The sequence below is a fragment of the Populus euphratica genome, unplaced genomic scaffold (assembly GCF_000495115.2).
Source record: "Populus euphratica unplaced genomic scaffold, PopEup_1.0 scaffold756.1, whole genome shotgun sequence".
Classification (NCBI taxonomy): domain Eukaryota; kingdom Viridiplantae; phylum Streptophyta; class Magnoliopsida; order Malpighiales; family Salicaceae; genus Populus; species Populus euphratica.
Genome location: NW_011500624.1, coordinates 43825 through 60873, shown reverse-complemented (window position 1 = coordinate 60873; position 17049 = coordinate 43825). Strand labels below are relative to the sequence as shown.

General features: G+C 29.1%; 1 protein-coding gene across 1 annotated transcript; it reads left to right on the top strand.

Moving 5' to 3' along the window:
* Positions 1-11809: 11809 nt before the first annotated feature.
* Positions 11810-15132, top strand: LOC105115737 (Ribosomal protein L3 family protein). Its single transcript, XM_011012730.1, has 2 exons — positions 11810-12524; positions 14616-15132. Exons 1-2 carry the CDS (start codon positions 11972-11974, stop codon positions 14903-14905), a joined length of 843 nt encoding a protein of 280 aa, XP_011011032.1. The 5' UTR covers positions 11810-11971; the 3' UTR covers positions 14906-15132.
* Positions 15133-17049: the final 1917 nt, after the last annotated feature.

Sequence of the window (17049 nt, the reverse complement as noted above, 5' to 3'; positions counted from 1 at the left end):
TGATATAAAACCATGATAAAAATGCACTTTTAAGTACTAATCAACTTGATAGCAACAAACGCTATGAACACCATGACATGTTCCTCACTATAGGTATGCCAACCACCACACAAGCGCCAAACATGATAAAACCAACACCAAGGTTACTCGTTACTATTGTCTCCTTTTATTTTCAACCCAAACATGAGGATCTCTCCTTCGTTGTAACCACTACCATCCTCACCCTTAAACACACCATCATCCCATAACCATATTTAACCATAAAGCTCCCTTCTTTATCGTTCATAACTGATTTAATTCCATCAATTGTCATTGTAGCCACCATTAACGTAGACATCATGGCCTATATCCATTGTTAACCCTTGATTGTAGCCACCATTAACGTAGACATCATGACCTATATCCTATATCCATTGTTAACCCTTACTCTTCACAAGCTATACTTGCATCCTAAAAGGACAAATACAAATTTAAAAAGGGGAGATGCAACTATTTTTATGTTGTATGGATTTTTGTTTTTATAGGAGAAAATGAATCTTACTATCGACACAAAGAGAAAAAGAAGGAGGTGTTGCCTCGAAACCACGACACTCATCCCTACACACAACAACAACGCGTGAGCCCATGTGTTTACAATGACGATGACGTATGGAGCGCACACACTGCCATTGTTCTAGGATATCCACTATTATTCTCTAGTTTTTGGTAACCTCTCCAATTTGTACATAATTTTTGGAAAGTCCATTTCAAAATTCAAATGATGTTTAATGCTTTAAATAAATATTTTAAAAGTAGTTTAATAAGCCCCAAATGCATCATTAAATTTTAAAAACTAGTCTTTCTGATTAGAGTTCACTGTTTTCTCAAAGATTTATTTGCTCTTTATATTAGCTAGTTTTACTTGCCAATTTGCTTGAGAGTGATAGGAGGTGAAAACTTTATATGTGATTCTATATTTCTTCATTTATGATTCAAATAGCTTATTGCAAAAATATGTTCCACCATTACTTATCATGGCTTGAGAGATTCCACATCGACTCGAAATGTTTTTTTTCTTTCAAAAACTTGATCATAGTTTTGTGATCATTATTTTGACTTAGAATTGCCTCTATTCATTTTGAAACATAATTTATTATGACTAATATGTGCAAAAAACCAAATGACAAAGGAAATGATCTCATAAAAGTTATACCCCAATAGTCAAAGATTTCAATGGCAAGAATAGAATTTAAAGGCATCATGTGATATTTTGAAATAAATTCTAACGTTTGATAATTTTTAAAAGTTTTGCAAAATGCATATGTATCCATGAACATAGTGAGCACATAAAATTCACATTGTAATGTTTTTGTTGTTATCTTTTTTGACAAGAAATGACCCTCATATATCTTAGAATGACAAAAATATAAGACACAACTTACCTTATTATCGAGAATGCATCTTTGAAATATTTGATCAGAACAATACTTGAACAAGTAAGGGTCATCCCAATAAAAAAATTTCATTTCGCTAAAAAAATTTCTTTTGTTTTGGGTACATTAATGAGTTAGTGAATCTTTTCTTGTTGCTATAAAATGACATTTTTCCCTATTAAGCACTAGATTCTTCTATTTACATCTACTCAAAATCTTTTCTCAGTTAGCTAAACAATCGTCAAATAGATCATATAAAATAGAAAAATCATTCATAAAAATCTCAAGAAAATGTTCAACCATATTACTAAATATATTAAACATGTATCTTTGAAATGTGGCTGGTGCATTACATAATCCAAGACACATCATTCGATACACAAAAATACCAAATGGATATGTGAAAGTAGTTTTCTTTTGATCTTCAAGTGCAATTTCAATTTGGTTATAACCTAAATAGCTATCTAGGAAACAATAAAATTCATGACATGTAATTCTTTCTACGATTTGATCCATGAAATTTAAAGGAAAATAATTTTTTCTAGTCATTAAATTAATTTTTCTATAATCAATGCATATGCATCCACCAATAATAATTCTAGTTGGAATTAATTGTTTTTCTCATTTGTTAATAGAATGACTCTAGACTTTTTAGGTACAACTTGGGTAGGACTTACTAATTTGTTGTCAAAATAGGATAAATGATTTCATTATCTATAAGTTGCTCACTATAGGTATGCCAACCACCACACAAGCGCCAAACATGATAAAACCAACACCAAGGTTACTCGTTACTATTGTCTCCTTTTATTTTCAACCCAAACATGAGGATCTCTCCTTCGTTGTAACCACTACCATCCTCACCCTTAAACACACCATCATCCCATAACCATATTTAACCATAAAGCTCCCTTCTTTATCGTTCATAACTGATTTAATTCCATCAATTGTCATTGTAGCCACCATTAACGTAGACATCATGACCTATATCCTATATCCATTGTTAACCCTTACTCTTCACAAGCTATACTTGCATCCTAAAAGGACAAATACAAATTTAAAAAGGGGAGATGCAACTATTTTTATGTTGTATGGATTTTTGTTTTTATAGGAGAAAATGAATCTTACTATCGACACAAAGAGAAAAAGAAGGAGGTGTTGCCTCGAAACCACGACACTCATCCCTACACACAACAACAACGCGTGAGCCAATGTGTTTACAATGACGATGACGTATGGAGCGCACACACTGCCATTGTTCTAGGATATCCACTATTATTCTCTAGTTTTTGGTAACCTCTCCAATTTGTACATAATTTTTGGAAAGTCCATTTCAAAATTCAAATGATGTTTAATGCTTTAAATAAATATTTTAAAAGTAGTTTAATAAGCCCCAAATGCATCATTAAATTTTAAAAACTAGTCTTTCTGATTAGAGTTCACTGTTTTCTCAAAGATTTATTTGCTCTTTATATTAGCTAGTTTTACTTGCCAATTTGCTTGAGAGTGATAGGAGGTGAAAACTTTATATGTGATTCTATATTTCTTCATTTATGATTCAAATAGCTTATTGCAAAAATATGTTCCACCATTACTTATCATGGCTTGAGAGATTCCACATCGACTCGAAATGTTTTTTTTCTTTCAAAAACTTGATCATAGTTTTGTGATCATTATTTTGACTTAGAATTGCCTCTATTCATTTTGAAACATAATTTATTATGACTAATATGTGCAAAAAACCAAATGACAAAGGAAATGATCTCATAAAAGTTATACCCCAATAGTCAAAGATTTCAATGGCAAGAATAGAATTTAAAGGCATCATGTGATATTTTGAAATAAATCCTAACGTTTGATAATTTTTAAAAGTTTTACAAAATGCATATGTATCCATGAACATAGTGAGCACATAAAATTCACATTGTAATGTTTTTGTTGTTATCTTTTTTGACAAGAAATGACCCTCATATATCTTAGAATGACAAAAATATAAGACACAACTTACCTTATTATCGAAAATGCATCTTCGAAATATTTGATCAGAACAATACTTGAACAAGTAAGGGTCATCCCAATAAAAAAATTTCATTTCGCTAAAAAAATTTCTTTTGTTTTGGGTACATTAATGAGTTAGTGAATCTTTTCTTGTTGCTATAAAATGACATTTTTCCCTATTAAGCACTAGATTCTTCTATTTACATCTACTCAAAATCTTTTCTCAGTTAGCTAAACAATCGTCAAATAGATCATATAAAATAGAAAAATCATTCATAAAAATCTCAAGAAAATATTCAACCATATTACTAAATATATTAAACATGTATCTTTGAAATGTGGCTGGTGCATTATATAATCCAAGACACATCATTCGATACACAAAAATACCAAATGGATATGTGAAAGTAGTTTTCTTTTGATCTTCAAGTGCAATTTCAATTTGGTTATAACCTAAATAGCTATCTAGAAAACAATAAAATTCATGACATGTAATTCTTTCTACGATTTGATCCATGAAATTTAAAGGAAAATAATTTTTTCTAGTCATTAAATTAATTTTTCTATAATCAATGCATATGCATCCACCAATAAAAATTCTAGTTGGAATTAATTGTTTTTCTCATTTGTTAATAGAATGACTCTAGACTTTTTAGGTACAACTTGGGTAGGACTTACTAATTTGTTGTCAAAATAGGATAAATGATTTCATTATCTATAAGTTGAATGACTTCATTTCTCACTACTTCTTTCATATTAGGATTAAGCCTTTACTTTATTTTTTAAAAGGTTTAGCATTTTTCTCCAAATAAATCTTGTGTATGCAAATCAAATGACTAATTCTATAGAACAATTAGTTAAAGCTAAAAACCATATATTTACTTCAATATAAATTGATTAAATTTTACTATTTATCTATTATACCAAAAAATTATCCTATTAACCCGGAGGTTTATGCTCTTAATATGTTCATGCATCAAAACATTATTTTCATTAACTAGAAAATAATCTTTTCGACTCACCCATTTAACATGGTATTATTTTTAGTAACCAGGAAATTATTTTATTTACTTGCCCATTCAACAAGGTATTATTTCTTTATTTTCATTAACTAGAAAATAATCTTTTTGACTCACCCATTTAACATGGTATTATTTCCAGTAACCAGGAAATTATTTTATTTACTTACTCATTCAACAAGGTATTATTTCCAGTAACTAGAATTCAACAAGGTATTATTTTCAATAACCAGGAAATAATCTCCTTGACTCACCTATTCAACATATTATTATTTCCAGTAACCAGGAAATTATTTCCTTATTTGCCCATTCAACAAGACATTATTTCCAGTAACCAAGATTCTCGACTCACCGATTCAATAGGGTATTATTTTATCTCTCCCTCTTTTTTTTTTTCTTCATTTAAGCTTTATATAAAAAAAAAAATTTACAAAAGTTTCTTCTATTATCAGTTAAAATAAGCTTTCTTCATTTAAGCTTTATATAAAAAAAATATATAATTTATAAAAGTTTCTTCTATTATCAATTAAAATAAGTTATTTAATTACTGCAAGGTGTCGAACACTTATTTGGTGTTTGTGTGCTTGACGAGATGTCCCACGACCTCCTTTGTACCAATATAATATACTATGTTATTGTTCATTCATTTGTATCGGTAAAAATTCTAATACCAATTACATATTTATTGATTATATCATACACCCTTAATTAAGCTTAATTGAATTATTCATTTATTTATTTACAAAATTCATTATTCAATTTAACCTAACAACATTAATTATCTTCAATATGACAAGACTTCTCAATAATATTATCAAAACTCATTTTTTTCTTCTTTTAATCTTTCTTCTTCTTTTAACCAAAATTAACCTAAGGAAGAAAGTGAAGATTTTTATTTTCTCTTTGGAAAATTCTTACTCCTTTCATATAATAACACCTATAAACTTATATCTTCTCACATTTTTCAAACAATTATATTAAAACCTCAAATCCCCTAATTTTTTCCTCTTTTGGCCGAAAGTTCAATAAAAAAGGGAAGATATAATTTTTGTTTCTTTTATTTGAAATTAAACATTTACCCAATCATAATTCATGCTTTCTAACATGGTTCAATTATAATTTACATTATTCCCATAATCTATAACATAAACCCATAATTTCACTTCATCATAATTTTACATAATCCTTCATCAAACATAAAATTATAGAAATTAATCATTTAGAGCATGTTATTTATCTCACTTTGTTAAGGATTTAAGAAAAAAATACAAGAAAAATCTATTTTTCTTCCCCTCCCTCTTCAAACCTTAGCTTAAATTTCTTCTTCCAAAGCTCTCACTATCTTAAAATCAGCCCCTCTTGATGTTTAACTAAGTTGATAATGTAGTTGAAAGTACTTTTATTTGTGATTTTTTAACTATTTTTTTATTTTAATATGATCATATCAAAATTTTTAATTACTCATTTTAATTGGTGAAATCAACAAGAATTTATGTAGAAAATCACACCTTTTCTGCCCCTTTTTTTGTTTTAAACTCTTGGCTAAAAGAGAAAAAAAATTGGAGCATTTATAGTTTAGCTTTTACTTATTTACACATTAGCCCTCATTACTTCTTATTTCTATTATTTTCACTTAATTTTTTTTTTACTTAATTTAGACCATAACACCTTATCTTTTAGTCAATTGTATCCATTTACAATACCTAAAATCCTTTTATTTAATCTATTTGGTATTGTATTTTGTTTAGATTATAATTTATCTGGTTTTCATAATTGGTTTGAGTGATCTTATTTATAAAGTTTGATTATTTTATTTTTCTCATATTATTTTTGTGTTTCTTTTGGTGTGACTTTTGTTTTTCTAATCTTTTTCCAGCCCCGGTCAAATGGTGGATAACAGTGCTCCGTGACTCTCAAGTCAGCTCTTTTTTTCCAGCCCCGGTCAAATGGTGGATAACAATGCTCCGTGACTCTCAAGTCAGTTCTTTCAGTTTCTCATGATAACTAATATTTGTTTATATATTTGTTCAATTTCTTGCTCCTTCTCTTTTCTTTGTGTCTCTTCTCCACCTCTCATCTAAAAATATAGACACCACTCTTGAGAAATTGAAAATGTATTTTCTCGTTTTGCCTCAAAATACGATAACAAAAACTTATCATGCTAGGTGTGAAAGATTGAAATTGTTAATCCACTATGGAATTCCTAAAGATATTCAATGGATAATTAAAGCAAAGGTCTAATCATTAAGTAAGTCTTTAAAATCTTTTATTTCATACATATATGGGATATATAAAAGTATTTTTATGATGAAATGTCATGCAAAATGATTGAAAGTCTATTACAGCTGTGTCAGATGGACTTGTAATGCATAATATCGTTATTTAGGGATGATATCTATAAATTGTAAAGATAAAATACAATTTATTAAGAATGATATGAGAAAATAGTATTTACATAATTTTTTATTGACTCTTGATACACATCTTTGTAGAGATGTGCATCGTGTAATTCATGATTTATGACCCTATTTTCATTATAAAAAAACATATGCTAGATATAGTCTTAGGAATCCAACAAAAAAAAAACCTTGTTTGTTGGTTTTTAAGAAAACTAGAAAGAAAGCCTATTTGTGACCCATGGAAAGCGTTTAAGTTGTTCTTAAACGTAAAACTAAAGGAAGACATGAGTTACAATCACAACTACTTGTACATATAAATGTTCTGACATAAATAATTACAATAAAAAAAAGAGACAGAGAGACTTTAGGAATCTATATATAGATGATATGATTACATTTTATTTTTCTTATATATAAAATCTTCTTATCTTTCCCTTTATTTCTATTCAACCATACATTTAAAGAGTATAACAAAGTGTAGAAATGGTGAGTTCCATTACTTATAAAATAAAAAATACTTTTGTTTTTGGTGGATTTAGTCTTGGAAAAGAAAAGGAGTTTTTAGAATCAGCAAATCATATTACTCGGTTAATAACTAAAAGAAACATTCATGCAGTGTATGAGGAAGATAATTTTGGGTTAATGGGATATGTATCAACATATTCATTCTTAGAAGATAATCAAGTTTTGGGTATCATTCCAAACACTTGATCCGAAGAGAACATCACTGCAAAAATATTTGAAGAGGAACTAAAGGTCTTAACAATATCTAAACGAATAGCTGTAATGCTTGAATAATTCGACACCTTTATTGCCTACCATGTGGTTTGTGCATATTAGAAGAGATATTTCATATTTTCTCTTAACACAAACTGAACATTCACCAAAAAATTATAGATTTATTAAACGTTAATTTATTTTATAATAAGTTATTGTTTTTTGTTGATCATGTTGTGGAACAGAAGTTTATCATATCTTTGGCACAAGGAATTATAATATCTGCTATAACTCTGAATAATTGATTAATTAACTACAATCTTTCATCCTAAAAATTGATTCCTTTATGAATTGAATAGACTAGTCAATCATGGAAAGTTATAAAAAGTTTAGATTAGATTTGAGTTTTAGTGTGTAAATATTTATGTCTTTTGATTTTAGTAATAGAATAATATTTTTTGTATAGTTATTTCTTATATTTATTTAAGTATGTTCCAGGTTTTTTAGCGGTAACTATTTCAGATGATCTCCTTTATACTCTACCTTTTTAACTTAAAATTTTCAGTGTGTAAATAAAAAACTCTTTTTATTGTTTTTAAAACCATTTAATAGAATTATTATTATTAGAATGACAGAGTAAAGAGAAATTTTATTGATTCTTGAGATGCATCCTAGTAAATATTCTTCAATGGTCATTTGAAAAATTCATAACAAGGTTTTACCATACTATTTTTTTTTAATTATTCATGTCTACTAAATCTCATACTATTATTATTTAATTCTGCTCATATACTTATTTAGCAAATATTCATAAACCATCATTTTCACACACATATTTCAACACATGATTGTGGGTTATACATTATATTATTACATTATTTGAGTTCTTTTGTTAAATGTTACAATTAAGAAAAAGGGAGATTATATATATTGAAAACAAAAACAATGATAATAAATATAATATCAATGATAATAAAATAAATAAATAAAAATATAGATAAGTTTGGTTTCATAACCTCACTTTAACCTAAGCAATTAAACTTGAAGAGTGACATATCCAAAAGATTAATGTCTTCTCCCAAGTACAAGAGTGTCGAAGTAATAAATATCCAAGCAAGACTAGGATCGAACCACAAGGAGTTTAACTATATAAATTATATACAACAATAATAATTATAATAATAAAGAAGAAGAAGAAGAAGTTGATGAGAACTTTGAGATGAAATATCAATGTGAGGATCAAATAATGATAAAAACAAATATCAAAGTTAGAGTATAGTATAAACTCTTTTTATTACTCAATTGGAAACAACACACAAATGAGGTTTCAATCAGATTATAAGTTGTTAACATAATTACATTAGTTATCTTATTCGAATAATGCTAATACTTGTAAATATTGTCAGGTATTTATAATCATAACTAATTTGTTCAATAAACAAGTTCCTTTCATAGCACAAATATCGGTTATACCATATGGTTGGGCTATGAAAGTGCCAAGTATTTATTGTCCTAAGTTTTATAAAACGCAAATCTAGAATAACCATTTAACAAGCAAAGTATTAAAAATAAACAAGATAACAAATACAAAACATGTTAGTATCAAACATTAAAGTCCATATTGAGTTTACACTATACTTATTCTTACACCATTAGTGTAACATTTTTTTCATCTTGACATAATAATCTTAACTAAACATAATAAAAAAGAGAAACATAAATAAACAAGATAAGAATATAAATAAGATAAAAGTTAACTAAGTAAAGGAAATAAAATAAGAAGTTTAAACAAGAGATTAATATAAGTAAAACTTAAGCATTACAATAAACAGAGAGCAAAAGCATGATCTTGATTTGAAAACCAAGATATCTAAATGCATGACAAATGCCTCCTTTTATAAGCCAAAATTGAGAACCATTAATTTGATGACTAATTATTGAGTGGGTGACTACATCTTAACTTGATGACAATCCTTATCTTTTTGTCTGCCAAAAACAGCATTGCTAACATCATAATTTGGATAAACTTGAACATGAAAGTTTTAAGAAATTATCTCATCTTTTTATATAACTTGAACATGAAAGTTTTAAGAAATTATTTCATCTTTCTATAAAAAAAAAAAAAATTAAGGTCGTTTGGACTCCTAGAACTCAAGGTATGGGCTGAACACTGAACAGTGTCTAGACTATAGGATAGATTCAGACTTTTACATTGTTGCTAAAATTTAGACTTCCAAACAACAGAATTGAGTCTTTCTTTCCTATGAAAGTTTTAGACCTATATTTTAGCTTTCCATCCATATAAAACAGACCTAAATCCAAGTTCTATAGCTCTAGTTATGATCCAATTACAGAACAGTGTTCGAGTTTATACTGTATCAATATCTTTTTTTTAAGTTTGGTCCTCTCTTTGTCCTTTCAATTTCAATACTTTAACTCATCAATCAATCTTTTTATTTATGTGATAGACCTGCATTTAAAATAAACATTTACTATAAATTAAAAGTATCTTATAGTATCAGACTTGTTATTATAAAAACATGTTTTAGTTAAAGAGTTATTGAACTTCAAATGTAAAATTATTATATAAAACCTTGATAAAAATATATTTTTAAGTACTAATCAAAGGGGTGTCTTAATACCTAATACCCTAAAGTCAATTGACTTATTAGCTCAATGCTAGTTATATGGGTTGAGGAGATAACTTAAGAGAATCAAACATTACATTATCTACATTTTAGTATTTGCAACTTCAGTTATTAAGCTCGTATGGGTGTTTCAACACTTAATACCCTAAGATCAACTTGAATAATAATATTAGAACAAATTAGAACAAATTTTATGTTCTTGCAATCATAACCCAAAGGAAGTTAACCTTAGAAAAATATTAGAAAAAAATTTTGTTTTTTTCCGATCAAAGTCCCATAACCATGTGTTGATATATTGAACACAAAAAAACAAAAGATTTATTAAAATGTTCATTAAGAGGTATATAAGTTAACCTTAGAAAAATATTAGAAAAAAATTTTGTTTTTTTCCGATCAAAGTCCCATAACCATGTGTTGATATATTGAACACAAAAAAACAAAAGATTTATTAAAATGTTCATTAAGAGGTATATAACAAATATATAAATCTAATGAGAGTTTGTTTATTTGAATCTATGAAAGTAAAATAATAAATGCCTCCCTTTTGGATTTTGTAAATTATTTTTTATTCTAATACTTTAATTATTAGAGACCAGTAATAAACTGGTTAGGGGTGATCATTATTTAAAAGAGCATTTTTATTAAGATTTTATATCATCATATTATACTTGAAATGTCATTAAATTCTCTAACTTAAGTATGTTTTGTAATAATAAGTCTGATGCTATAAGCTATCTTTAATTTATAGTAAATGCTCATTTTAAATGCAGGTTTATAAAATATACACATCTTATAATTCAGATAATCGATTAATATGTTTAACTATTAAAATTAAGGAGATAAAAAGAGGGCAATGCATAGAGAATAAATTTTGTTTGGGTTGATTCAATTCAAACTAGAATACCATTCAGTATTTAGATCATAACCTAAGTTTTAGAGCCTGGATTTATGTGTGGTTTATCTTGATAAAAAACTATGACATAAGTCTAAAACATTGATGAAGAGACTAAGATTCAAAACTGTCATTTTGAAGTTTAAATATTAGCAACAAAAGAAAAGTTTGAATATATTCTATAGCCCAAACACTATTTGATTTTCATAATATATCTTGAGTTTTAGAAGTTCATCCAAGCCATTTATTTTGTTTTGGAAAACTGAGAGAAATACCCACAACTTTCATGAAAATCATATACTCTAATTATGATATTAGCAATGATGTTCTGTCTAGTAATCTAATTAATTAATTAGCAAGCAAATAGGTCATCCAAGAAAAAAATAATTTATGTAAAATATGTTGATTCATTGATTATAATTTAGTACAAAAAAACTAATTTTATCTTTAAAAATATTTTGAATCATTTTATCTGTATTAAAATAATTTTTTAAATATAACTCAAGCCTCAAATAATAAATATTATAAAAAATAAACTTTAAATAAATAAAATAAGAGTTTTTTTCTTAATAAATAAAATAAAAGTTAGAAATATTTTATGACTAAGAGAGTAAGATATATATATATATATATATATATATATATAGAGACAGAGAGAGAGAGAGAGAGAGAGAGAGGTCATAGTGGTATTCCTATAGTCTAGAGCACACAAGATTCCCAGCTCTCCTTCCACACTTTTTCTGAAACGAGGATAAGAAAGGTACTTTCCTTCCTTCCTTTTGTTATCTATCGTCATTCCCTCTCCTTGGGTCCTTCTCCATTTTCTTCTTCACTGAATGACCAAGAAATCTCCTTGCGAACATTGAATTACAAAAACACAAGAGATATGCCACTCTCTGCTATAAATCAATTTTGCTATCCCACCCCATCGCTTGTCAAAACCAAAACCCCCACTTCTTTAAAATGCAGTTTCCTCTCAAAAAGCCCACCTTTTCCCCTCACAAAAACGGCCCCTTTAACCCTCAACAGAAACCAAAAGTTGAGCCTTTCCATTGTGGCAATGAGCATGGAAGCTGGGGTTGGTGTTATGGGAACTAAACTTGGAATGATGAGTTACTTTGAGCCTAATGGGAAAGTGGTTCCAGTTACCGTGGTTGGTTTTAGAGAAGGAAATATCGTGACCCAAATTAAGACTGATGCTACTGATGGGTATGATGCAGTTCAAGTTGGGTATAGGAGGGTTAGGGATAAAAAGCTGACTAAACCTGAAATGGGTCATTTGGAGAAGGCTGGAGTTATACCTATGAGGCATTTGCAGGAGTTTAGGCTACAAGGGCTTGATGGGTTTGAGGTTGGACAGAAGTTGTTGTTTGAGGAGCTCTTCAAGGAGGGTGATCTTGTTGATGTCTCCGGGACAACCATTGGCAAGGGTTTTCAAGGTTTGTTTTCTAGTTCCCCCTTTTTTTCCCTTTTTGGGTTTGGGTTTATTTCGTTCTTGATGTTGAAATTTTAATGGTCTGTTTGGTGTTTGATTGTGTGCTCTGACATACTGATTAATTTAATATATAAGTTCGAAGAGAACTCAAATGGCGGGCTTTTGGTTATGTTTAAACAACAATTTTAAAAATGATTTGATAGGATGTTCCGTTGTACTTTTGTTTGAAATATTGAGTTAATGGACTGTGGGGATTGAGAAACTACATAGAGTATTGTGATTTCAGGAAATCCTGAAATAGTGATGAGTTGCAGTTTAATGGAATAATCGGTGCCACTGTAGATAAATGTTGCATGTTATGTGATGAGGGATGACATGCAGTGCTAAGAAGTTATAGTTTGGATTTTTGTTTGCTGGAACAAGTTAATGTGATTTAACTCCATGATTTTTGTCTCTAGCCATAACAGCTATGTCACCCTTGATCAATTTTGCACTCCAAACTGATAATTCTGTGCAGTCATACTCCTGCATCATGCCAATGTCACATATTCGTGATGGTATCATTGTCCCTATCCAATAATTTCTCATTCTTCATTAATCTGTCAGAAAAGTGCATATTCCTTTTGTCATCAGAGTGATTGTGAATCAGGATGAGAACTGGGGACTTTATGGTGTTATAACGGGATAATTCTAAGAGATAAATGTAAAATCTTGATTATAATTTTTAGATTACAATGTGAATACAAGGAAACTAATTTGTTTCTCGCTTTCTAAATGCGTGCACATACGGATAGATAGAATGATAGATGTCGGTTATTGATTCTAGATTGTAAAGATGTTCAAATCGCAGTGGGTGTATTAACCTAATGTATGATACCAAAAGGTTTGATGAACAGTAGGGCAGTTGGGAGATATGTCATCAGCTTCTACCTCCTGCTGTTGGATTGTAGTCTACTGATCGTGACTGTTTCAGACTCCTTGAGTTCATTTGTTAACCCGCATCGGTTAGAAAGATCACATCCAGTCGCTGGAATTCACCGATGCATCTTTCATTCGTCTTTCTGTTGCTTTAACCCACTTAAATGGGTACCTTTAAAGTAGTTTTTTTCTACTTTATATGGGTGGTTGGACACAGTTCTTATGCACCCTGAAATGATCGTCTCCAGTATTCTTAGATATGCAAGCTAAAATCATATTTACCCACTGAACATTCTTCATTGTATTATATGGGGGCTTTTTTAAAAGGTTTCACTTGCATCTACTGTTTATGTGTTTCAAAATTAATTTGCCATGCCTTCCATTTAACCTGAAGAAACTCATGAGATAAAAGTGTCCCTCAGAAGGCAGATTTGAAGCTTACAAGTGTGCTGGTATCAAAACTATTGACAATAATTTTTTTGGAATTCGTTGCCCTTCCTTTGCAGTGTTGTAGAATGATAACTGGTTTGGGGAGTGGACTTTTCATCAGCTCATTTCCTGGTTCTACCAAGGCTTTCTTGGAGTGGGACCAGCTTTTATTAATGGGATTCTTGAAAGTTTCCCTGCTTGCTAGTGTGGTTTATTGTGATATCCACTAAATTAACCCCAGCTGTAGTGAATTCGAGTTAACCAAGGCTTAAGTAGTTTGATCTTTAATAATAATAATAAATAAATAAAACTCTAAATGAAGCATTTCCCCCCTTGAAATCAGTACTTACAAGAATGTGTATACGCTTCCTTACTTGGTGAAGTAATGCAGGTTTGTTGGGAAAATGTGAGTCTTTTGCAAATGGTCGCAGTCACACTAAATTGTTGTCCTAGACTTGCAATGTTATAACTTATAACGAGCTCATGGTTTGTGATGTATGATACACAATCCGTTAGGCCTCTGCTCAAGATTGGCGCTGGCTGCTGTTACGTTTTGCACTGTCTGTAGTACTGTGGTTGCTATCTTTTATTGTATCATTTTTGTATGGTCTACTAGTGATCAATTTTAGTTTTGTTTTCCAGTCTATTTTTCATTCTTTTCAGCAGTGTGTTTCTGATGTACTGATAATTTAAAATTCCTTTCAAGCTAATATCCGTTTCCTTCCTTCTTTTTCCCAATTTCACTCAGGTGGTATTAAGCGACACAATTTCAAAAGGGGTCCGATGACCCATGGTTCCAAGAGTCACAGAGCTTTGGGATCCATTGGTGCCGGAACAACACCAGGCCGTGTATACAAGGGGAAGAAGATGCCTGGCAGGATGGGTGGGACAAAGACAAAGATCAGAAAGCTCAAGATTGTAAAGATTGATAATGATCTTCGTGTTGTGATGATCAAAGGTGCCCTCCCTGGTAAGCCAGGGAACCTTCTACGAATTGCTCCAGCTAAGATTGTTGGTAAAAACATTCCAAAGAGTTAGCTCTCCCTGTAATTTTTCGTTAATGCATTGCCAATGACAGAAGCCAATGCATCTTTCTTTTGCCTGTTAACATCATTCGGTGCTTCCTTGGGTATTTGCTTTGAATTCACAATTTTGAAACGCCTCAGGGAAGGATGTTTCCTGATTATCCACGCTATTTTGAGATGATAACCCCTTGTTTCTACTCTACTATCATGTGAAGGTAATCAATTTACCTAAATTCAAAATTATAGTCTTGCCAACATTTTTTTTTTTATAACTGCACATGGAGGATTGGCATGACAAAAATGTTTACATTTGGGAAGAAAGGTCACTCTTCATTCCTACTGATCATCAACAATTTAGACAGGTAGTTTACAGGAAAGCCTGGTTTCAACTGTGATGTCGCCCCAGCCGAAGGGGAATCTTTAAGATCAACGGGGTGCGGTAGGTTTATTATTTTCTGCACCTGTTGTGTAAGAGGGGAATAAAGAATGCTGTACCTTCCCTCCAGGTGATACTAGTTTTTTTTTACAACTTCTAACCCGCGTTACGCCGGCGGGCAGCAACCTAAAAAAAAAAACCATAGAGATGTTAGAACGTTAAGAATTTGATATATAATAGAAAAAATCTTTTTAAAATATTAGAGGAGATCATATATAAGATGATTTATTTTTTTTATATTAAGAAGTTGATAGACTAGATTGACCTGGGTCACTTATATATTAATTTATAATTTGGTGTATGAGCTTATAATAATTCTATGAAATTTAAATAAATTAAATTAAAAAGTTTAATTCTAATTAATTAAATATTCAAGACTTTTAAAAAAATCATTTAAAGAGAAGACTTTAAGAAAATACTTAAGCAAATCTAAATTGGTAGCTTATAATATGCCGTCAATCAAACCAAATTAATTCTAACTTAAAAAAGATGATTAAGTGATATAACATAAATTTACTTAAAAACTATTTCACAAAACTTATTTATTTCATATGTTTTTTAATCAAGTATATTTATGTTTCTTTTGAATATATTTTTTTTTAAGATAATAACCAGACATGATATAAAGGAATATAAAGAGTTCGTGAAATTATGATCAAAATATAATGGCTAACCCTTTTTTTTAATTCTAGTTATTGATATATTTCAAAAAAAAATATTTTTTTCATGTTTTTTGAGGGTTAATGAATCTGGATGTTCTTTAAAATTGTCTTCACAATGTCCCTCGTCATTAAAAAAATTTAATCCAAATCTCCAAATCTTATACGGTTGATCCATCCATGTCATTTGTTTCTTGTCACTAATGAAGTTATTTGAATAATAGCAATATCTTATTTCAAATCTGAATAAATAGTGATGTGATTATAATTTTTGAGATTAAAGAATTAAAGATTACTTATTACTAGTTTTTTGTTCTTGCTATGTTATAGGTTAAATTTTTGTTAAATTTTTTAAAAATTAAAGATATTAGAAAGTCAAAAAATCTACATTGATAGAAACATTTTTAAAATATTTAAATTGTAACATTTTAAATAATATATTTTCTTTAAAAAAATTTGAGATGATAATACATTAAATCTAGATAGACAAACTATGGTTAACTTGTGAAACTTGTAATTTGAGATATGAGATCATAATAAAACTATGGAACCAATATCAAAACAAATTAAAAAACTCAATTATAATGAACCAAATATCAAATGTTGTAAGCAAGTAAAAAAATTAAATTTAAAAAAACCTAAAAAAATAATATAACATTGTAAATCGGGCAAGATTTTCCTAAATGTCAGAACAAAAATAGTTCAAGTGATGCTAGAATTTTCTAAGAAGTAAAAAAAATTTGATACTCTAATCATTGAATCGACTAGATTTAATAAGTTTGATTAATGTTTGGTTAATCTAATAATATATATATATATATATATAGCAAATCTAATTTAATAACATGAAAAACCAAGTAACCCCGAGCAAATATTGTAAACCTAAGTTAATATTTCAAATTCACAATCCATGAAATCATGGACATGAATTCAATTAAGAAATGCAATTCTCAACTAATTTAATATTAAAAAATAAAATAAAAAAACTCTTAATCTAAAAGATTTAGTATCAAATCAGAAAGAAAAAAATGAAGGGTGAAATTAAAAAAATCAAATTAAAAA

Bases quoted from the DNA above. Each gene is read 5' to 3' on its own strand.
- LOC105115737 (XM_011012730.1), top strand. From the start codon at position 11,972: ATGCCACTCTCTGCTATAAATCAATTTTGCTATCCCACCCCATCGCTT. The intron at 12,525-14,615 runs GTTTGTTTTCTA...AATTTCACTCAG, and splicing joins CATTGGCAAGGGTTTTCAAG to GTGGTATTAAGCGACACAAT.